The sequence below is a fragment of the Coturnix japonica genome, chromosome 17 (assembly GCF_054131305.1).
Source record: "Coturnix japonica strain WE chromosome 17, WE-NBRP24, whole genome shotgun sequence".
In the NCBI taxonomy this organism is placed as follows: Eukaryota; Metazoa; Chordata; class Aves; order Galliformes; family Phasianidae; genus Coturnix; species Coturnix japonica.
The window spans coordinates 5,509,473-5,531,671 of record NC_140679.1 but is presented as its reverse complement, the minus strand read 5'-3'; the positions used below and the strand labels follow the sequence as shown (position 1 = coordinate 5,531,671).

Below are 22,199 nucleotides of genomic sequence, written 5' to 3'. Positions count from 1 at the left end.
AAGAGAAAACTGAGTTGGAAGTGGGAAGAAAGCGCAGTACTGATGAAGATAAGCCTACTGTGGAAGAGCCACCTCCAAAGAAAGGTACAGTTTCTTCCATCGTTGAACAGGGTGTCTTCCAAAACAGTAAATTACTTCCTATTCCGGATAGGAAGCAAAAGGCTGTGAAGCACGTACCTTATGGTATAAGGAGAAAAGCCACTGTGTTAAACTGTAAATAGAAGTAACTGTTATGTAACTATCCCTTTTTCAGAAGGTCCTATGCTGTTCATTTTTGAATGCTTAATAATAAAAGTTTTTTGCACTATTTTTTTTCCTTTTTGCTGCTTTTTCCTCATCTGTTGATGCACTTGCAGATTTGGTAATAGTTTTAAAGCAGTTTCTTTAGGATCGTTTAACTGCTGTTGCTGATCTTCTGAGTAGCATCAGCTGTTCAAGTGCTTTTTTTTGTTTGTTTGTTTTGTTTTTTCTGAAGCAACTATCAAAATTGTTGACGACCTGCTAATTGCTCGCTCATGGGCAATATTTGAGCAAAATGGTTTGGATAAGCTCTGATGCATTTAACTTCACTTCTGGGCACAACTGAGCATCAGTGTTCCTAGAATTACGGAAGGCATATACAATGTAGAAGGGAAAATCTAAAACTTAGCTGTAGTCCCTTCCTTTCTTGTATTCCTCTTGCAAAATATGTGCAAGGGAGAAAGTCAAGGCCTTCTTTGGATGAGATGCTGTTCTTGGATGATTTGTCCCTGCTGCCTTTATTTGGCATAAATATTGAATCCTAATGTGACCACTGAATGGCATCACGTATATGCATCTTACCAGAGACTGAGGGAGGGATGTGGACTCCTCCATACTCCAAATAGTAGTGGGTTTGTTATAATCATATGACCAAAGCTCTCATTTAAAAATTGCAGACAAAAAGGTTGAAGAGTTAAGTAGCAAATAACCAAATCTGATTCAAGAAGTTATGCAGCTGAAAAACAGCTTGGAGCAGATGAAACGCTCTCTTCGGGAAAAGGAAAAGAGTGAAATGGAGAAAGTGCAACATATAGAATCGTAAGTAACAACTGAGTTAACTTAGAGCCCCTGAGAATGAACTAGAGTTAAAAATAGTTAATGGGAACATCCCTTCGACTTAATGCATCTGCATGCTTATCAATGGCCAAACTACTACTTTAGGATGCTTTGGTATGCTACTTGAGTTCCAAGGGAAAACAGGAGTGTGCAAGGAAATAAAGAATAATATGGGGATTGCTGGTGGTTTTGTTGTACATCCCTCAGAATAGCATCTGAATAATTTATTGCTTCAGCATCTGATTATGAGAAGCAAGCTGAAATTCAAAAGTAATTGTTTAAATCTTGTCACTGGTCTAGATAGATTTAAGAGTCTATTTACAAATAGAAACCAACAGGCAGGGCATGGATTAAGCTGTAATTGCTGTTTCCATGAGATGTGTAACAGTAATGTTCTTTGTCTCTTTATTTTTAACATAAGGCTAGAAAATATTCTTTCTGAGAGTTCTGCCCTTGTACTGAATTTGAAAAAAGATTTGCAGAGGAAAGAAGAAGAGTATGCAGATCTAAAAGACAAACATTCTGATGCCGAGAAACAAATTCAGCAAGTACAAAGCGAGGTTTGTAGTCAACTGAGCTATTTTTTTCTGTAAGATTATGCTTGGCTTTCTGCTGTTAAAACTTCTCAAACTTTAACTATGAAGCTGGAAATTTCACACTAGTGTGGCTAGCAGCAAATCTTAGGTAAAGTTGCCATTGAAGCTCTAGAGGGGACCAGAAGTTAAAACATGGTTTCACATAGATAATGAACAGAGGAAAGTAAAGTTGGTTGGTAGTCTGGAATAAGGTTTGTGAAGAGAATAGCTAATCTGCCTCTGGAGGGGACTTGTTATTATCTCTACGTTACTGGTGACTTGCCATTGGTATCCGTGGTAACTCCAAAGCCTAAAACCTAAGTCTTGTGAAAAAACGCTGATAACTGGGAAGAAGAATGCTATTTACTTGAAGAGAAATAGACTAATTTCCAGAGGCTCTTTAATATAAGCATGTATATTTTTTTTCTTCAATTTCAGCTTCAGTGATGTTAATAGTTAAAATTTAATTATTAAACAAGAAGATATCTTAAAACCCATTTTGCAGGATCTTAGTCTGAAAGGGTGTGCTTGGGGTGGAAAATTGAAGCTTAAAAATGAATTCATGTCTTCCTTGGTAACCTTGCACTTGCTGTCGTTTTCCTACTCAGCACTTGTTTGTGAATTCCTCTTTATTTAACAAAGAAGTATTTGGCCAGGTTGGATTACAGAAGTCTTTTAATGAACCGTGAGCTGTGCTTACATTACAGGTGTCCACGATGCGTTCTGTGGAGGAATCCCTCAGGAACAGGATGGATGAACTTGAAAGGATTAATAACCAGTTTAAGGATGAGCTGGATTATAAAGACCATACTATCCAACAACTTAAACAGGTATTTTACTTGCTCTTAATTTTTATTACATGAATGATGCAGGTTTTCCAAGCAACAGGAAAATGTCCAAAAAAAAAATTAAAAAAAAAAATTGGAGCAAAATGAAAGTGGCCAACTGAAATTAGCGGTAGACCATGAAAGATATTCAAATAATTAGTCACTACAGAGCACTGGCAGATTGCTTTAAATACAATAATCTGCATAGTAAATACATATGTAATACATGCATATAACCTGATCTTGTTGAGTGACATCACGATATGTTAATTGAAATGTCTTACCATAAACTCTTTCTATCAGCTTGAGTCCTTATTTATGCTATATGAAAAACTTATTAATTCTAGGCTGTCTAAAAGATTCTGCTTGTTTCTACTGTGTATGCCTTTCTTTCAACATGAAATATAGGAGCTGTTGGAAACTGAGAGGATGGAAGATGTCTCCAAAGACTATGACCAACTATGTGACGGTCAGCCATTATTTGTGTGTGTGTGTGTGTGGAATATCCGTGTAAATGTTGTCACATTGCTAATGACTTTGAGTCTTCTATGTTTCGATTTCAAAACATGTCTGCATATATTTGTATGTAAATATTTCAATGGAGATGCTCTATTTCTTTTAAAAGAGCTTTTGGTCATGGGAGAATCTTGATTTGAGAATAATGGGAGCTAGTAGGGAGTTCATCTGTAAATTTTCAAACCTTCAGATCTGTGTGCAAGGGATAGAACAATTGAAGTTATGCGGATGATATTAGAAGAACAAGCGGAAATGCATCTTGAACAAGAAGACATGCTTGAAGCTCAGTTAGAAGAGAACGAAAAATTAGCTTCAGGTAATCTTTCCAGGGAAAGGGAGCAGGGATGCAAAAGGGGTTTAGACGTACTGTGATAGCCACTTCCATTTTCATGTGACTGTTACTTAGGCATTAACGTTCCATAGTAAACAACAAATCTCTTGTAGTTAAAGGCTTCTGTTATTTCTTTATGTCTATAGCAGATAAAACCAAAGCGGCTTTAGTAAAAAGTCATTGGTGTGGTATTTCAAATATATATTTGAAATGATATGCTATCTAACCTCATTTTGTGTATTGAGTAGAACTGATTGCATGGAAACACAAATACAGTGAACTGGAATACCAGAGCAATAGTGACTGGCAGCAAAAGAACAACGAAAGTGATGAGGCAAATTTGAATGAAAACAGTACAGAATTAATAAAGCTGCAAAAAGAGCTGGAGGTAACTTAACTTCAAAGTTGTAACTTGATAAAGTAAACTGTTATATTGATTACAGAAACTTCCTGTAAAAGCTGCAGTGCAACATGCAATAGGGACCAGGTGCAGCTTTTTTGTGGTACGTTAAGAATGGCATCACTGATGCCCCCATAGTATAGGAAGTGTAGCCTTCCCTACATTATGCTGCCATGAGCAGTGCTTCTTTTGCTGGCCTCTGAACAGTTAGTTGTCTTATCCCATCTGATGTTATTTTTGTTGTTGTTGTTTGTTTGTTTTTTTAAATAAAAGTAGTGGGCTGGCAGTGGGAGTTTTCTAAGTGAGTATACAATAGGTTACATCCACTCTGTTAGTGGAATGGTTCTGAACTTCTTTCCTCCTTCACCTTGAGTAAGCTTATTCATGATTTTTTTTTTTAATGCGCAGAGCCAATTCCCTTTTTCAAGACGAGGGGAAAGTTGAACATTCATTGCTTCATTCTATACCACGTCAATGTGCTATAAGCAGAGTATACTTATACAATTGTTGTTTGCAAGAAAGGAATACTAACTCAAAGCAAATTGTAACTTACGGTGTATTTGTCAAAACTGTTTTCTGTTAGTAGCTTGGGCAACTAATATAAGCTATCGAAATCATCATCTAACTTTATCACCAGGAAGCCTTTTTTGTTGGGCTGCGGGTCTACTAATTTTCCTTGGTTAAAAGACTTTTATTTTTTCCAAGCAGTTTCTCAGGTGCTCTGTCCTATATATGAGAATGTCTGCCAGTAGGTTTGATAGGAAAGGAGACTACTCCTACAGTGTAAACTATGTTGCTTTTCTTTGTCTTTCAACCCTGAAGGAGCTGCAAGTTTTTCTACAACTGCTGCAAGGCAGCGTAAAGTGTTAGAAGTTTTTAAGTTAAAAGAGTTTTTCTTATACTGACTTTTGGTGTAAGTTCTGTAAAGCTTGTGTGAACATTTATAAAGAAAAAGAGATGTTTTATGGGGGCTCTCCAGTCTGAATAAGAAATACTGGAAATGATTATTTTTTAATGGAAAAGAACTAATGATTATCCAATACCTGCCTTTGGGAATATTCTGTTGTAAAAACTGCTAATGTTTCTGTTATCTTGCAGAAACAAGTCTATTTAATGATGACCTGGCTTTTAAGTCTTTTATTCCTTAATGACTCACTATTTCATTTTTGGTTTCTTTGAAATAGGAAAGTGAGACTAAGTATCAAACTGATAGAAAAAAGTGGCTGGAGGAGAAAGAAGAGCTCCTAAATCAGTTAAAAGAAGCTGAGAATCTTCGCAACAAAGAAATGAAACAATTTGCTGAGGACCGACAACATTATGGAAAGCAACAAGCAGAAATCGTAAGTGATGAGGTCCTGGCAGAGTTGTCTGGTGCCTGTAGTTTGGAGACAACTACATACCAAGTATTAACAGTAAGGGTGCATAAGAGCAGCTTGTCCAAGTCCTCTTGCTTTCTTATGTGGCAAAGCCCATATGAGAACTGCTTGATTTGGAAAAGGAAGGAATGGGGGGGCCACAAAAAGAAAGATCTTTCATAAGTGCATAATGAAATGTCACGTATGTGGGACATCAATAAGAAAATTACAGTTGAAAAATAGATCACTGTTTAATGAGGCTAAGAAAGTATTTTGTACAATAGCTTTTGTTTGTTCTCTTTTCTGCAAAGCAGAAGGCCTTTAAGCCTTTATAAGGAAGAAAAGGCAATTGAGTTTCTAAAGAAACCCCACAAACTTCTCTCCAGATACTGAATAAAAATACTTGGTCAAACAGCCACAGTTTTGCTCCTTTATCACTTTCCAAATAGTGACTGATAACAAAGTCACTTGAGTTACTTGAGCTGTTTGCTGGGCTCTTGTCATGTAACTTCTTAAACATGTGAATCTGTACATTCTGCAAAGCTTTTTTTACATCTGGAAGTAGTTAGTCCCGACTTTCTGGACCTGCAAGCAGCATAGAAGGATGTGAGGAGCTTAGTATTATTATCACTTTGTGACTTTATTTTCCTAAAGCTCATTAGTAATCATTAAATGAGCAAATTGAAGTTCTTAAATATTACTAATATTTTTTCACAAGGAGGGTAATGTAGGTTGTCTAATAGAAGCATGGTTTTGCTTCTGTAGGTTTGTAGTGCAACTAGTTCTAGAGCTCCTGTGGATCTTGAAGAGATCATACATTTACTAAGACTGTAAAACGGTGCTAACTACCGAAGTGTTAGAACAGTTCAGTGTGTAGTAGGTGATGTTCACTGTTCATCTGTTCTTCATTTAGGAAAGACTTGTTGCCCAGCTGAAGGAAAAGGACCGTAATCTTCAAAACTGGTGTGAGGAGAGAGATCAGTTAGTAGAAGCTTTGGAAGAGCAGCTTAAAAGTTTGGCTTTAAATGAAAGCTTGGAGCAGATGAAACGCTCTCTTCGGGAAAAGGAAAAGAGTGAAATGGAGAAAGTGCAACATATAGAATCGTAAGTAACCACTGAGTTAACTTAGAGCCCTTTGAGAATGAACTAGAGTTAAAAATAGTTAATGGGAACATCCCTTCGACATAATGCATCTGCATGCTTATCAATGGCCAAACTACTACTTTAGGATGCTTTGGTATGCTACTTGAGTTCCAAGGGAAAACAGGAGTGTGCAAGGAAATGAAGAATAATATGGGGATTGCTGGTGGTTTTGTTGTATATCCCTCAGAATAGCATCTGAATAATTTATTGCTTCAGCATCTGATTATGAGAAGCAAGCTGAAATTCAAAAGTAATTGTTTAAATCTTGTCACTGGTCTGGATAGATTTAAGAGTCAATTTACAAATAGAAACCAACAGGCAGGGCATGGATTAAGCTGTAATTGCTGTTTCCATGAGATGTGTAACAGTAATGTTCTTTGTCTCTTTATTTTTAACATAAGGCTAGAAAATATTCTTTCTGAGAGTTCTGCCCTTGTACTGAATTTGAAAAAAGATTTGCAGAGGAAAGAAGAAGAGTATGCAGATCTAAAAGTCAAACATTCTGATGCCGAGAAACAAATTCAGCAAGTACAAAGCGAGGTTTGTAGTCAACTGAGCTATCTTTTTCTGTAAGATTATGCTTGGCTTTCTGCTGTTAAAACTTCTCAAACTTTAACTATGAAGCTGGAAATTTCACACTAGTGTGGCTAGCAGCAAATCTTAGGTAAAGTTGCGATTGAAGCTCTAGAGGGGACCAGAAGTTAAAACATGGTTTCACATAGATAATGAACAGAGGAAAGTAAAGTTGGTTAGTGGTCTGGAATAAGGTTTGTGAAGAGAATAGCTAATCTGCCTCTGGAGGGGACTTGTTATTATCTCTAAGTTACTGGTGACTTGCCATTGGTATCCATGGTAACTCCAAAGCTTAAAACCTGTCTTGTGAAAAAACGCTGATAACTGGGAAGAAGAATGCTATTTACTTGAAGAGAAATAGACTAATTTCCAGAGGCTCTTTAATATAAGCATGTATATTTTTTTTCTTCAGTTTCAGCTTCAGTGATGTTAATAGTTAAAATTTAATTATTAAACAAGTAGATATTTTAAAACCCATTTTGCAGGATCTTAGTCTGAAAGTTTATTGGGTGTGCTTGGGGTGGAAAATTGAAGCTTAAAAATGAATTCATGTCTTCCTTGGTAACCTTGCACTCGCTGTCATTTTCCTACTCAGCACTTGTTTGTGAATTCCTCTTTATTTAACAAAGAAGTATTTGGCCAGGTTGGATTACAGAAGTCTTTTAATGAACTGTGAGCTGTGCTTACATTACAGGTGTCCACGATGCGTTCTGTGGAGGAATCCCTCAGGAACAGGATGGATGAACTTGAAAGGATTAATAACCAGTTTAAGGATGAGCTGGATTATAAAGACTATACTATCCAACAACTTAAACAGGTATTTTTCTTGCTCTTATTTTTTATTAAATGAATGATGCAGGTTTTCCAAGCAACAGGAAAAAGGTCAAAAAAAAAAAAAATTGGAGCAAAATGAAAGTGGCCAACTGAAATTAGCGGTAGACCATGAAAGATATGCAAATAATTAGTCACTACAGAGCACTGGCAGATTGCTTTAAATACAATAATCTGCATAGTAAATACATATGTAATACATGCATGTTACCTGATCTTGTTGAGTGACATCACAATATGTTAATTGAAATGTCTTACCATAAACTCTTTCTATCAGCTTGAGTCCTTATTTATGCTATATGAAAAACTTATTAATTCTAGGCTGTCTTAAAGATTCTGCTTGTTTCTACTGTGTATGCTTTTCTTTCAACATGAAATATAGGAGCTGGAGGAAAGGGACCATAATATTCAAAAGTGGCGTGAGGAGAGAGATCAGTTAGTAGATGCTTTGGAAGAACAGCTCAAAACTTTGGCTTCTAATGTCATACAAAAAGAGACAGAAATAGCAGAACTGAGACAATCTGCCTTAAAGGATTCAAGCAAGGTCAGCTCTCCTTTCCTCCTACCTGATTAGCTACCCATAAATTCTGTAAAACTCCTGTACCTGCTCTTTGTATTCTGGGTGTGGTTCTGTTCTTGAACACTGTCGTATTGACATCATGTGCAACTAACCAAAAAAAGCACCAGCTTTTATTTTTGTTCTTCAGGAACAGAATTTCTGTTAATTACTAAAATTTCAATTTTTTCAGTAGTTCAGATAAGCAGATGTCAGTTTGATGCTTATGATTCTACAATTAGACTGGACATCTGTAGCTTTTTCCGATAATTCACAGCATTTCCGGATCCCAAGCTAGGCTCAATACTCAGACAGTAGTTCTGTCTCAGGTTTCTTACTTTCTTTGCTTTCTCTGAGGTAGTATCTACAATGGCATGAAAAGACAGAAGAGGACGTGGAGAGAGATTAAGGGAAGCATCAAAAAGCAGAGGGGGGATGATCTCTGGAAGTTGCATTTCTTATTTCAACATCCAGCTTTTAGTCAGGATAGCCGTAGCATAGAATTTCGGAAGCTAAACAGAAGACTAAATGAGTTGTGCTCTTTTGAGAATGTTTGGATTCACTTTCTCTGAGAAGAAAGATGTTCTCATAGCAAAACTTCCCCTACAACTGCCGACTTTCTCACAGTACCGAGGATTTGGGAACAAATAAAAGCTCAGGTTATTATATCTTAAGAGAGATGAAGGCTGAAGCACATAAGTAAAATAGAAGAATCAAAATATATTGTATTACAACTTCCCAGGCAATTCTGTGACTACTGCACTTGTAACAGTGACCGTACAAATCCGTGAAATGTTACTGTTCTTGAATAGTTAAGTGTTCTAGCCTGCAATTCTAAAACTGATGCTACTAAGTAATTGCAATACTGCTTGTGTGTGTTAATTCCTTTTGCAATCCCACAACTCAGCAGTTTTTACTGTTTATTAGGATAATGCAACTGTGATAGAAGAGTTAAGAAAAGAACTGGCTGACAAAGATGACTTTATAAAGGAATTAAAACAATGCATTAACCACAGTAGCCCTCAGTGTTTGCCAGAAATACCTTTACTTGAAGAAAGACAAAGTAGAAGGAATGACTCTGTAAAAGAAAAGGTACGATTATATTTATAGAAAGTCAGTACTTAACATCTTGTTAACCCCTTTTTGTTCTTCTGTTTTCCTAGGAGATACTGGAGCTAGAATCATTTTTCTTAGCATATAGTCCTTTAACTACATATTCAGTGATGAGTACTTGTTGGTTCTTTTTCTCTTCCACTCAAACATGAGCTCTCATCTTCTCAAAAATATTTTATTTACTAGAACACCATCTCTCTGTGTACATTATGGAACTTTTCCATGCAGTGTTCCATGTATTTGTATGTGGATGCTGAAGATTAGGCAGAGGTTTAGCCTTTGGTGTTCTAACATAGCAGCTGTGAGCGTGCAGAGTATGGGGGGAATGGATGACAAAACGACCAGCGTTACAGATTTTGTCCCTAAATAATGTCTCGCTTTCTCTCTTTTGGAGGCAGAATATTGCCTGAGACTGTTAGTGAGACCCAGTAGGGTGTATCTGAAGATCACACAATGAATAGATGTTACTACCTTCCCACACTTGTGCTGTGTTTCAGCTTACGTGTTCATGTGGCGTCTGAGCTTGAGGTTTTACACTGTAACTTTAGAAAACTCGAGATATTTTGGAGGTCTAATGCATAGCCTAATCTTTACTCCTTTTAAATATTTACAGCCTAGGAAACAACAAAGCAAAACTAAAACTGGAGAAAGTATTCCATTAAGATGCAAAGCTGAAGACAATTATTTGTCACATCCATGTACTAGGAGCCTCACTTCATTAAATGAATCTGAGGTTAGTATGAAACTTCAGATCTGAAAATGTTGTGATTGTATTGCTTTTGATAAGGAATGAGTAGGAAAAGATCTCATGTTCTCTAAACAATTCCCAAGTTTTAATTTATTTATCCCTTTCAAGGTGATCAGATCACCTGTTTTTATAGCCTTTGATAGGAATAAAAGCTGTTGAAACAATTGTGTGATGAATTTTTGTCAGGTGCTGTTGAAAACTCTCCTCATGTTAATGCTTATGAAGTGGCTCATGATTAGATAAGTTACTTGGAAAAAATTCATGGAGCCACTGAAACGGGCACAGCAAATTGAACTTATTTTCTTCCTCTGCAGGATTTCTGGATATTGTTTTGTTAGCAGATGATGTTAATCATTCCTATATAAGTTTTTAATTGCTAACTTTCATAAAATAGCAGTTACATATATTTTAAAAACAAAGTATTTATTAACCAACTTAATTCTTGGAAATACAGTGGGTGGTGATACTCCATTCAGATTCTTAGCAGAGCCTGATAAAGTGGCTCTGACTACTTTTTGTCTTTCTACAATCTTTGGTAACTTTTTGAGAGGAAGAAGACTCCCCTCAGGGGGTTGGAACAGTGTAAGTAGTAAAAGCTGCTACTCTGTGTTTGGGACACTGGAGTTTGCTAGTTACTAGCAGCAGTAGAAGCAGCCATCTACCATTTTCTGATGTCCCCAGCAGCCTGTCTTCCATGTGTTCAACCAGCATCTGAACTCATTTTTGATATGCTAGCTGAATTCCTGCCATAGAGAAGGAGGAGTCCAGGTGATCTCAGTTCTGACTTTGTTGTTCCTGTTGAGAAAAACAGGATTGGGTGGATTGTGGACAGTAAGTGCTGCTGGGGAAATGCATACTGACATTTCCCTGTCACTTAGCTGTGCATTTGCTGCCATTTGACCATGAGCAGGTACATGATAGCCTTCAGCTTAAGTACGGTGTCATTGCTTGAATGTCTGTATTCTCTCCAGGGAAAAGATAGCAATGGAGTTCTTTAATGACTTGTACTGGGCTTGCACCTTGCCAGCTGGACCTTACTTATGTAAATAACATCTCTAGTGTAGAAGAGGAAGGGCAAATTCCCTAAGATTAAGCTGGAAGTTAATTGAACACTTGAATCAAATGCTCCTGTTCCTGCCCAGTTCTGACGCAGCAGAGTTGAGATGAAGAAAATCGTGTCAGTTCTACCACCATTCTCTATTAAAAAAAAGTGTAGTTGTCTGTGCCCTTGAGAAAAAATGACTTGTAAAGTATCAGGCTCAGTTTAACATGGAGAACTTTTTTTGTGATCATAGATTGGAAATAATTTTAAATGTAACAAGTTCTAGGAAAGAGGGGTAAAATTCTGCTGTAACTGAAATAGACTCCTTCTGTTACAAGTGTTCTTACAGCAGGAAAATCGAATGCTTACATATCCTTTTCCAGATGCTTTATAGCTTTTTAATCTCACGGCTACCTTAACACTTGCACTTAAAATTCTTCTGTGCTATCAGGAGCATTTGGAAACTGTCCTCGACTCTTCTGGAGTGTCCGCAGAAAATGGCAAAACTAGTCGGTTCCCAAAACCGGAGCTGGAAATCCCACTGACACCTCTGCAACCTGATAAGACGGAGATAAAGCAGCATGGCAGCATGATACCTTTAGGAGTGAAAATGCCTAAGGCAAAAAAGAAAAGAAGTGATGACATGGATGATGTATGACCTAGACCCAACAGAAAACAAAATATCTGATGCCTTTTTACCATTCTCATTTAAGCATTAAAAAAATGCTATTTCTACCTCAGTAAAGTAGTTGAAGAATTTAATCAATGAACTGCTTTAATGAACAAAACTAATAGCCAAGCTCAGTGATAATGGTTTAAGAGAAGGGAATTTCTCTTAACTCCATTGTGTATTTTCTTTGAAACCTGTAGACATAAATCAGCTTTTTAGACATCATGAGATGTCTAATACTGATATCTTCATGTCCTGTTTTTATAATTGAATGCTTATTTATTATTTGATTTACAGTGGAATAGTTACCACTAGCAAATACTTCCCTACTATTAGCAAAAGTGTTTAAAGTGTTCACTTTTGTGACATCAGTTGTTCTTTCCAAAAGAATCATGGCTGAAACTTGTCTTATTTTCCCAGGATTTTGTGAAAAGTGAGAACACGAAAAATACAAAATCTGTCATGGCTTTTAATTCACCCTCTGCAAGTGATGAGAAAATGGTTGGTTTTTGTTCTAGTTCTGAAGCTAGCTTGGGACTTCCTGTAATTGTGTGGTCACACGAAAGAAGCAGTGTCTTATCCTTATGTGTATACCTGAATGGGAATCTTACATGCTTATGAGCTCTTCCTATTAAATTCCATAAGCTAACCAAAGGGCAAGTCAGTCTGTCCCCAGAGCGTGTAATGGCTGTACTGTGTAATGATTTGGAGGGAAGGATATTGCACACTGAATAGTTGGGAAGAGAAGCTTTAGTGTATTATCGTGTGCTTTTGTAAGTGAAGCCCTTGTATTAAACTAAGGTTCATATCATTAATATGCATGGCAGTTATTAAAAACAGATGTTCACATGTGATAGCAGTATCCTTGGCATGGTCAGAGTATGAGTAGTAGATTTTTCCCATCTGTTGTCTTCTGTTTTGTATGTTTGTTTATTTTATGTAATTAGAACAGCTTATGTAAGAAACAACTCCACAGCTTGGGAGCTACTTTTAAAGAAACTACTGCCTTATTTAGAAACTTTAAGAAACGTATGCCTTGAAATAGCTGAGATTTTGACAACTCCCTAAAGGGTATAAAATTGTCTACATTACTTGCCGTTGTGGTATCATCAGCATAATGAACAGAGGTGTCAGTAGTAACGCTCAAAATGTCAACTTAAAATAACGTTGAACTAAAATGAAGTTTAAACAATGCTCTTGTTTCACATGTTCACATCTCTGTTGAACAGAAATCCGGAAAAGACTACTTCCTGAGAAAGCGAGTACGTGCTTCAAGACTGACTAAAAAGAAGGATGAAACACTGCAAAAAGTTGGAGATTTTATTCAAAGCTCTCCTTCTATTATACACTCTAAAGGTTGGTGTAGAATAAGTTTTATTCCATGTTTTCTAGACATTGTAGAATGGCTTGTTTCTGCTGTAGGCTATTAATGTATGTGTTCTTAGACTTGTCTGCCATGTTAAGTTGTCCTTTGATTTATGAAGTAAATGCATTTATTCGTCTCTTCAGAGATTCATTATTACATTTGTGAAAACCTACAAGTATACAGAGAAAGTTGGTTCTGTCTTGTGCTTCTGTCAGCACGAAAGTTAGGCCTGTTGTTTAACTCCTGCTGAAGTTTCTGACTTCCAGCGACTTCTGAGCCATGATCGTCTTTCATACTCCATTTTAATGCGTGCTTTAAGCTGCCGTAACTGAACCTATAAACTGTTTCAGCTATAGAAGCAATAAAGAGCCTCGATGAACAAATACAATTTCTGAGTATTTTCACTTAAATTTTACGTGTCATTTATAAACCAGGTTTGTTACGAAGCTTTTTTTGCATTCATTGATTTAAAGACTCACAAAACCAGTAAGTTGATTGGTTTATGTATCAAAACAAATTTCTTCTAGCCAAGAAGCTGATGTCAGCAGTAAGTTCTCCTAAATCAAACGAACCTGAAAGTGTCGAAGAAGGAGAGACCAAGCCAAAACGATCCAAAAAGAAGCTGTATTCAACTGTCGTTTCTGGCCCTCTAGAAATACCTGCTTCTTCGGTAAGCGATTATACTGTAGTCTTGGCTTAAAATAAACTACTAAGGAGTCCAAACAGACTGGAGGTTTCATCTATTTGCAGGAGGAGGTTGAAAGTACTGAGGTATTTCTTTATTCTACCAAGTCATTCTTGTTGGTCTTCCTGCTGTTCTGTTTTATTTTGTCCTCAAAGATCTCTGTGTTTGGCTGGCTTACAGTTTACTAAGTAGGTGATGTAGCAATCATGGAGATGTCTTCTAATTTGGAATCATAGATAATTTCAGTGTGTTGGAGTGGGATTATTCTACTACACGCTTTTCTAGAGCACAACTTAGACAGCTTTTTAGGTGTGCTTAAACTATGATCTCCTGTCTAAGACAACTTGCAAAGGATCTGATGTGCCAGTTTCATGACTCTGTCGGCAGCTATTGTGCTAAGAACATTCTTGCTCTGTTGGAACTGCATCTTTTAATTATATTAGAGTCCTTTTTGTGTTCAGCATAGTGATCATTTGCCCATACTGTAATATCCCTCTGAATTTTTTGATGATTTGACGAATGATATGGGCAGAAACCAAAATGTTATTTTTTTTGTTAGAGGATGAAGAAGATGAGACAATTTCTTCTCTCACTGTAGTTCTGAGAACATGGAACTGAACCGAGAACTGAAATTCTGGGCAAGTCATAGCTACAGGGATTGAGGCTAAAAATGTTTTCTGAACGCTTCATGTTTCACAAAACAAGTATTATAATACTCTTTTGAAAACAAGTATTTCAAAATGAAAGCTGCCTTCAGGCTTTCCTCAGACGTGTGTGCTTTTTTAAGATAAACAGGATTTTGTACATTCTCCATATTTGTTCCTTGTGATTAAGCTGCATTAAAATGATCTCGGTATCCCATAGTTTTCTGAATAAAATATAATAAGCAAATTCCATTCTGAAATCCATTTAGGGGAAGAAATATGTTTGCGTGGGTCAAGAAGAGCTTGTCAGTCTTGTGTGAAAAGATGAGTAACTTTTGAAATGTTTTCTTCAGGAATCTGAGGAACAAAAGAAGGAAAGTGATCATCTGATCATCAAGCGACGGCTGAGATCCAGAACAGCTAAAAAACCTTGAAGAAGCGTGTTAGATGCAGTCATGCTCCTCTGTATTTGGTGTGTTAAATCCATGCTGCGTGGCAGCAGTCAGTGCAATACAAAGGTGTTCTGTGTGCCACAGCATTTCTCCAGGGGCTGCCAAAGGTAGAAGCACAACACAGCACCATCCTTCTGACAGTAATGTCTGTGAGTGTTAGACATGTGAGCACTGCATCATCCCCAGCGTGTCAGTGCTTTTCCACACCAACCTGACTCTCACACTCTCTGCACTGAATGTAACTCTGCTCTTGTGGAGACAAATGCTTTCTGTCACATCCTCCATCCCTGCAACCATTTGCCGGTAGGCAGCTCTTGCAGAAGAATCAAGCAGCAGAACCTTTTGCTGACCCTACAGCATGCAAATGCTATGAAAGCAGAAATAACCTGGCGTGCTCTGGGTCTGCAAGGCTGCACAGATGGGAGAGGTAGATTGTGTTTTTGCAGTGGAAGTTTCCAGTATTTTCGGTACATAGTGTAGGCCCTAACTGAATGTATAACCCTCTTGTAAAACAGCTGTATAAGTAGTTTTTCCACCAAGAAAGTTGCTGAACAGAGTTAAGTTCAGACTGGGGGCATTCTGACATGGGGAGAATTGAGACAAGCACAAGATAAATACGCAGGGTGGGTAGAGCCCAGCACAGGACAGAATGAATGTACTGACTTTTGGAAACATTGCCCTTCTCTCTCCACAGAAAAGTACAAGGCAGACCTAAAAACAAGAGGTTGGTAATTGACCTTATATGGAAATGAATCCTAGCAACAGTCTCGAGGAGTCTGTGAGCCTGAGATGCTCAACCAATGAGAGCCATGAGAGCATCACCTGCATTGGGTTTAGGGCATAGAACAGAATTGATTTCACTGACTGGTGTGCAATTTCTCCCTTGCCAATAGGGGATGTGCGCGCAGTATTGCAATAATGAATAAGCACTGCTGCTATCGCTGCCATCTTTGCCTAACTAGAAATCTTTGACTTTGAGAGTTTCTCACACAAGGGGAGAGGGTAAGAAAGTAAAGAGGCACAGAAAACAAAGGAAAACTGCTCTTCTTATCTATAAAAATTGATACAATTGATGCTGTCGTGCATTTTTTAATTTATTTTTAATTTTTTGCCAATGTCAGTTAGATTGTTTTAAAATATCCACACACCAAAATCTGACTACCAAGCAAATGTAATGAAAATGAAATGAAGGTGAGTTAGCGGGAAGCACAAGGCCATATTATATTAGGCTCCAGCAAATTTACAGGCAGTCACTGCACGAAGAGGTAGGTCTGATTTGCACATTATATGATTTCCACAAAGATTAAGGAAATCTGAAGCTTTCAATATATTTTTTTAATGCTTTTTTCATTTCATTTTTTAAACACCTGACCCAGACCCCAACCCTCACAGGAGCTGTAAAGACAACAGCATTAACCCGCAATGTAACTCTAATCCTAACCCTTACCCTGATTCTAAAATCGTCCCTAACTCCAAATGTAACAACAAAAATGATGCTAGAAGTTTGTAGCAAAAGGAACCTTAACCCTGATCATAATCCAAAAAAAAAATCATTATGGTAACAATAATCTTTACCTTAAGAGTAATATTAATCAGAGCCCAGATGATGCCTGTATCCAATCAGAAGCATGCTTTGCATTATTTAAGAGTTGTATTTTTTCCAATGAACTCTCTCTATTATCACGTTTATAAAGTAACAGAGTCTGTTCTTTTTCTCCTGACACTATGCCTTACTCCAGACATCCCCTGGAAATGACCCAGATAGGGCACCATCAAAGTAATGCTAATAGTAATGTCAATCCTAAGGGTATCTATAGCCTCAGTGTTAATGGGACGCTAACAACAATCCCAACAGCCTTAAACATTCTGGTGGTGTGAAAGAGGTGCTGCCTTGCACATGCTGGGCTGTCCCATTGCCTGTTAAATGCAGGCGGCAGCGTAGAAACATGATGCCCGTGGTCAGAATGCCCTGTGGCAGATCCTGGCACCGGAGAACTGACCGGAGAACCATGAGAGAACTGACAACAAATCACTCGACATCAGAACCGACCCAGTGGTTATTTACAAGCCTTGGGTGACCCAGACAGGATCTCAGAGTGGTGAATGTAGGTACAGAAGTTGTTACTACTCTGTTTTCTTCTAAAAGCTGCTCAGCTGCTTTGCGTTTCAGACCATCCCTGGCTTCACTGTGTGCATCTGTCCAATTGATACCAGGTGTTTTTTTTTCATCTCAGAAGTTGGGGGGCGGGGAGGAGGGGGAAACGGACATCAATTCAATTACTCATTTATTTATTGACAGACATTCAAGTTTGCTACGTTTGGAGAAGTTTTTATTTGTTTGCTGTGGTTTGTTTTTTTCTTTTTTTTTTTTTTTTTTTCCCCCTTCCCTCCTCTTCCATCTTTGTGTTCTTCCCCCATAATCAAAAGAGAACGGATCCCCAGGGTCTGTCCCGCAGACGTTCTTTCCGTGGTCTCTGCTGCCACCTGCTGGCCAATACACGGAACTGCCACTGTTGGGCGTTTGGTGCCGCAAGAAGCACAACGCAGATCTGAGTTCTGACCGGTCTACGCAGCAAATCCGCCAATCTTTATTGTGATAAGCCCTCAACATGGCATTGCGCATGCACTCGAACACACAACAGGCACAGATTTCTCCTAACTCCTTGAGGAGTTATCACCATTCAGAGCCTGCATCTGGCCACAGGCACTCTTGTCTCCCCATCAATTGGGCAGCCTGTTGTATTACAGCATCTGAGGGCCACTGGGGGGTTCAGTATGGATAACATAGACCCATCCTGATGTAAAGGTGATGGCTGTAGGATGAGATCCCTCGTTCCTGATGAAAAATTTATTGACTGGGCTCTCAAAATCATCTTCATAGATTGCCTCTTTCATGCCTAATTCTCTAATATAATTTTGTTAGTCCTCCATAGAGGACCACAGGCTGATATTTAATGGTATGTCATTCTTATTTGGCCATGTTATATGACACACAATTATCCTCATTATGTTGGACAGAGCATACAGTCTTTGCCTGAAGGCAGGGTGAGTAGTAATGGATGTCAGTTTTGAAATTTCCAGTCCATTAACCACAGCGCTTTCTGCCTCCATGTCCCATAACCAGAGCAGCTTTGCTGGCATGCTCTCTTGGTTTCTGTCTAAACCACTGTACTATATCCATCAGTTCAGCTGCTGTATTATGGGCAGCAGGGTTTGGGGGGTTGGACACTGGTCAGGGCACTCCCACCAACCTATCCTGCATTTTTTTTTTTTCATTTTAGGGTTACAATCAGTCAGATCTCAAATAGATCTAGTCCAAATGGAACCTCAAAATCTGACCTTTTAGTGCCTTCATTTACAGAGTCCATTTTATACAGATTCCCTTGTACAGGGTCCCCATGGTCTTCCAGAGAGATGTTCCTGATCTTCCATAGAAGAATGATTGAATTAGGTTTTTTCCCCATCAAAACTGCCACCTGTCTTTCCAGTTTTTCAACACTGTCATTCAATAGCTGATTTGCATCAGCCTGAGCCTCTTCAGTTATGTTCAGACAGTTCAAGGCCATCAGCAGTGGCCATGCCACCATGAACACAGCTAACTGTCATTCTCAAGTTGTAAGTATGTCTTTGCTAAGACCATGGAAATACTCAGTCAGGTGGGCCAGGGACTCATGGACCCTCCCTCCGTCCCACACAGGGCCCCATTTTTCAGTGACAGAAGCAGTGCTGCATTTTGAGGATCCTAGGAATCCCAGGACATGCCCTGACAAAAGGTCATTCAAAGGGGTAGTCTTTCCCCATCCAAACCACCCCATGATATTCACAGAATCACAGAATTGTAGGGGTTGGAAGGGACCTCCAGAGACCATTGAGTCCAACCCCCCTGCTAAAGCAGGTTCCCTACACCACGTCGCACAGCTCGGCATCCAGGCAGGTCTTGAATATCTCCAGAGAAGGAGATTCCACAGCCACCCTGGGCAGCCTGTTCCAGTGCTCTGTCAACCTCACTGTAAAGAAGTTCTTGCACACATTAATGCGGAACTTCCTATGCTGAAGTTTCAGCCCGTTACTCTTAGTCCTGTCCCCACGCACTACTGAAAAGAGACCAGACTCACCACTATGGCTCCCACACTTCAGGTATTTATAAACCTGGATCAAGCCCCCTCTCAGCCTTCTTTTTTCAAGGCTAAACAGACCCAGTTCCCTCAGTCTCTCCTCATAGGGGAGATGCTCCAGGCCCTTCACCATCTTTGTGACCCTCCGCTGGACTCTTTCCAAGAGATCCCTGTCTTTTTTGTACTGGGGAGCCCAGAACTGGACACAATATTCCAGATGAGGCCTCACCAGGGCAGAGTAGAGGGGGAGGATCACCTCTTTCGACCTGCTGGACACGCTCTTTTTAATACACCCCAGGATGCCATTGGCTTTTTTGGCTACAAGGGCACACTGCTGGCTCATGGTCAATCTGTCGTCCACCAGGAAGCCCAGGTCCCTCTCAGCAGAGCTCCTCTCCAGCAGCTCTTCCCCCAGCCTGTACTGGTGCATGCAATTATTTCTACCCAGGTGCAAGACTCTACACTTGCTTTTGTTAAACCTCATCTGGTTTCTTACTGCCCAGCTCTCCAGCCTGTCCAGGTCTTGCTGAATGGCAGCACAGCCTTCAGGTGTGTCAGCCAATCCTCCCAACTTCGTGTCTTCAGCAAACTTGCTGAGGGTGGTCATTGATGAAGATGTTGATCAAGACCGGACCCAGCACAGACCCCTGGGGGACGCTGCTAGTTACAGCCCTGCAGCCAGACACTGCACCGCCAACGACAACCCTCTGCACTCTGCCAGTCAGCTAATTCTCGACCCACTTCACTGTCCACTCACCTATCCCATACTTCCTCAACTCTGGTATAAGTATGTCATGGGAGACTGTATCAGTTATAGAGGTTATAGAGTTCAATTCCTGTAGTCAATTTGGCGGCCCAGGTGGGACCAGCTCTGTTCGCTGCAGGACCAGCTGAGAGGGAGACACTTTTGGCGCACCCTGAGATTTCTCTGGAGGACTCCCTTCCTCACCTGATCACTGCAGGGACAGACAAGGACCACCCACAGGTGGACCAGGTATGTGTATGGTAAGTGGAGCCCATATGTCTTGAGGAGACATCCTACACAGTTTACAGCCATACGTGCTGCTCCCAGGGAGGTGAGCTCATGGCTTTGGTTGCCAGCTGGGGTAGGAAGACTCCTTGAGTGAGTTCCTATGATTGGGAACTGTATGTCATATGAATGGAAACAAGAACAAATACTCTCTCCTAGGTGGTTGGCAATAGGAGGGACCTAGGTTGGTCTCTCCTACGGGTATGGGATATAGTGGATAGCCTGTCAAATGGTAGCCTGGGTTCTCCAAGGTGTAATCATGGGGCTTATAGGTTGTATGTTCAATATTATCATCTGCTTTAAGTGTTTGGTACCGTGTGTCAAGCCGACTCTGGGAAAAACATTAACGTTTGCAACTGGTCGACCAGAGTATGAGTGTTATTAAGATTCCAGCTAGAAAACGTTGTCAGCATTGTGTAGTATGAATAAACCATGGTTTTTGATCTAAATGTCAGAGTGAGTGTGGTGTGAGTGAGACACAGAACAGCTGCAGGGTGAGTGCCGAGTCCCGATCCATGTTTCCTTCCTCCTGTGAGGGAAATGGCCAGACACGGACAAAGTGAAAGACTGTGTTGTGTGTCCACTCATAAGTACTTTCTGCTTGTATGTAAGAAGACGGGAGTTTGTACTCTGTAGATTAGTAAGATTGTCCTGAGGAGAGGTGTACATTCCACCCGACCAATGAATGTCAACCCATTTATGTAATACTGTGTACTGCTTGTAAGGAAGTGTGTGAGGGAGGTGGTTCAGTCAGTGCTGGTTCTGTGGCACAGTGTTTATAGCTGAAGAATACAGACTGTATTAAGGGAGTTTTTGTGAACTAAAGAACTGTACTGTTTGACAAACTGTTTTGATGGTATAAGAAAGTGTAATTGTTAATGATATATGGAAGTGTACTTGAGGGAATGTAAAAGTGTATCTGAGCATAGAAATAGAGGAAGCATTTACAGAGGAAAAAGGATTAAAGTGAGTTTACCTGCACTGACATGAGAGCAACACCCTGCACCGCTGCCCTGTGAGCTGAGCAGAGCAGAGCAGAGACACAGTCCCCATGTATCAGGTAGTGTTAATTCTGCTTACCAAATGAATGAGTTCACTACAGAAGAGGCAAATCTTCCCCTCTGCTCCATTTGTGGCATACTCTGGAGTTCAAGGCATTGCAAAGCTATGGCACATCTACTTTCTTTCAATGATGACACCTTAGTGTGCTCTGGGCTCTCATTTCAATTGCATCTAAAGAAGTCTAGGGTCATGCCAGCTGACAGGAAGCTGGAAAATGTTGTCTCATTGTAAGGAAGAGCAAGAAAGATGACATGGGCAATTATGGACCTGTCAGTCCAGAGCCTGGTAAAATTATGGAGAAAATGATGGTGGGAGTTATGGAAAAACAGCTGAAGGACAATTCTGTCATTGGTCGCAGCCAACACAAGTTTGTGAGGCGAAGGTCCTGTTTAATTTAAGCTCATTCTGTGACACAGTTATCCGTTTAGTTGACCAAGGGAAGCCAGTTGATGTAATCCTTGAGGATTTCAGTGGAGATTTTGACACTGTTTCTCACAACAACCTTCTGGACAGAATGTTCTGCATATGGCTAGACAGAAACACAATGTGGTGGGTGAGCAGTTGGCCAGTAGGTCAGTCCCAATGGATTATAGTCAGTGGGTTCCATCAGGCTGGTAGATGGTCACTGTTGGGGTCCCCAGGGTTCCATTTTGGGGCGACTTTCCTTTCATGTTTATGCAGATGACTTGAATGCAGGACTAGAAGATGTTCTGAGCAAGTTTGCTGATGAGACCAGATGAGGAGGTGCTGTTGCCTCCACTGAGGGTGGAGAGGACTTGCAGAGAGATGTGGACAAGTCAGAGAAGTGGGTACCAGTTGGTACTAAGCACCAAGTGCATAAAGTATAACAAGAACAAGTGCCTGATTGTGCACCTGGGTAGGGGCAACCCTGGACATACACACTGACTGGATGTGGGACACTGGAGAGGAGTCTGACTGGAAAGGATTGGGGTGCTGGTCAGCATCACAATGAATGTGAGTCAGCAGTGTGACAAGGCAGCCAGGAAAGCCAACAGTCCCCTGGAGTGCATGAAGCAACTTATTGCCAGCTGGGTGAGGGAAAGGATCGTCCCTCTCTGCTCTGCATT

At 39.7% G+C, this 22,199-nt stretch overlaps 1 protein-coding gene across 7 annotated transcripts; it reads left to right on the top strand.

Annotated features, from left to right (window-relative positions):
- The first annotated feature begins 957 nt into the window (after nt 1-957).
- LOC146758094 (kinesin-like protein KIF20B) lies at nt 958-15,016 on the top strand. 7 transcript variants are annotated; one of them, XM_085518683.1, is made up of 15 exons: nt 2,368-2,482; nt 2,888-2,948; nt 3,186-3,311; nt 3,575-3,714; nt 4,911-5,066; nt 5,995-6,185; nt 6,626-6,764; nt 7,492-7,614; nt 8,011-8,172; nt 9,911-10,030; nt 11,539-11,739; nt 12,178-12,258; nt 12,987-13,113; nt 13,651-13,793; nt 14,806-15,012. In XM_085518683.1, exons 1-15 carry the CDS (start codon nt 2,369-2,371, stop codon nt 14,884-14,886), a joined length of 1,965 nt encoding a protein of 654 aa, XP_085374809.1. In that variant the 5' UTR covers nt 2,368; the 3' UTR covers nt 14,887-15,012. The 7 variants fall into 7 exon arrangements, with proteins under 7 accessions (XP_085374812.1, XP_085374807.1, XP_085374808.1 ...); XM_085518686.1 differs by lacking the exons at nt 2,368-2,482; nt 2,888-2,948 and adding an exon at nt 958-1,059 and having other exon boundaries at nt 14,806-15,010; XM_085518685.1 differs by lacking the exon at nt 11,539-11,739 and having other exon boundaries at nt 14,806-15,013.
- Nucleotides 15,017-22,199: the final 7,183 nt, after the last annotated feature.

Excerpts from the sequence above, each read along its gene's own strand:
- LOC146758094 (XM_085518683.1), top strand. The coding sequence starts at position 2,369 with ATGCGTTCTGTGGAGGAATCCCTCAGGAACAGGATGGATGAACTTGAA. Across the intron at positions 3,312-3,574 it reads GAACGAAAAATTAGCTTCAG|AACTGATTGCATGGAAACAC; the intron begins GTAATCTTTCCA and ends TGTATTGAGTAG. Across the intron at positions 3,715-4,910 it reads AGCTGCAAAAAGAGCTGGAG|GAAAGTGAGACTAAGTATCA; the intron begins GTAACTTAACTT and ends TCTTTGAAATAG.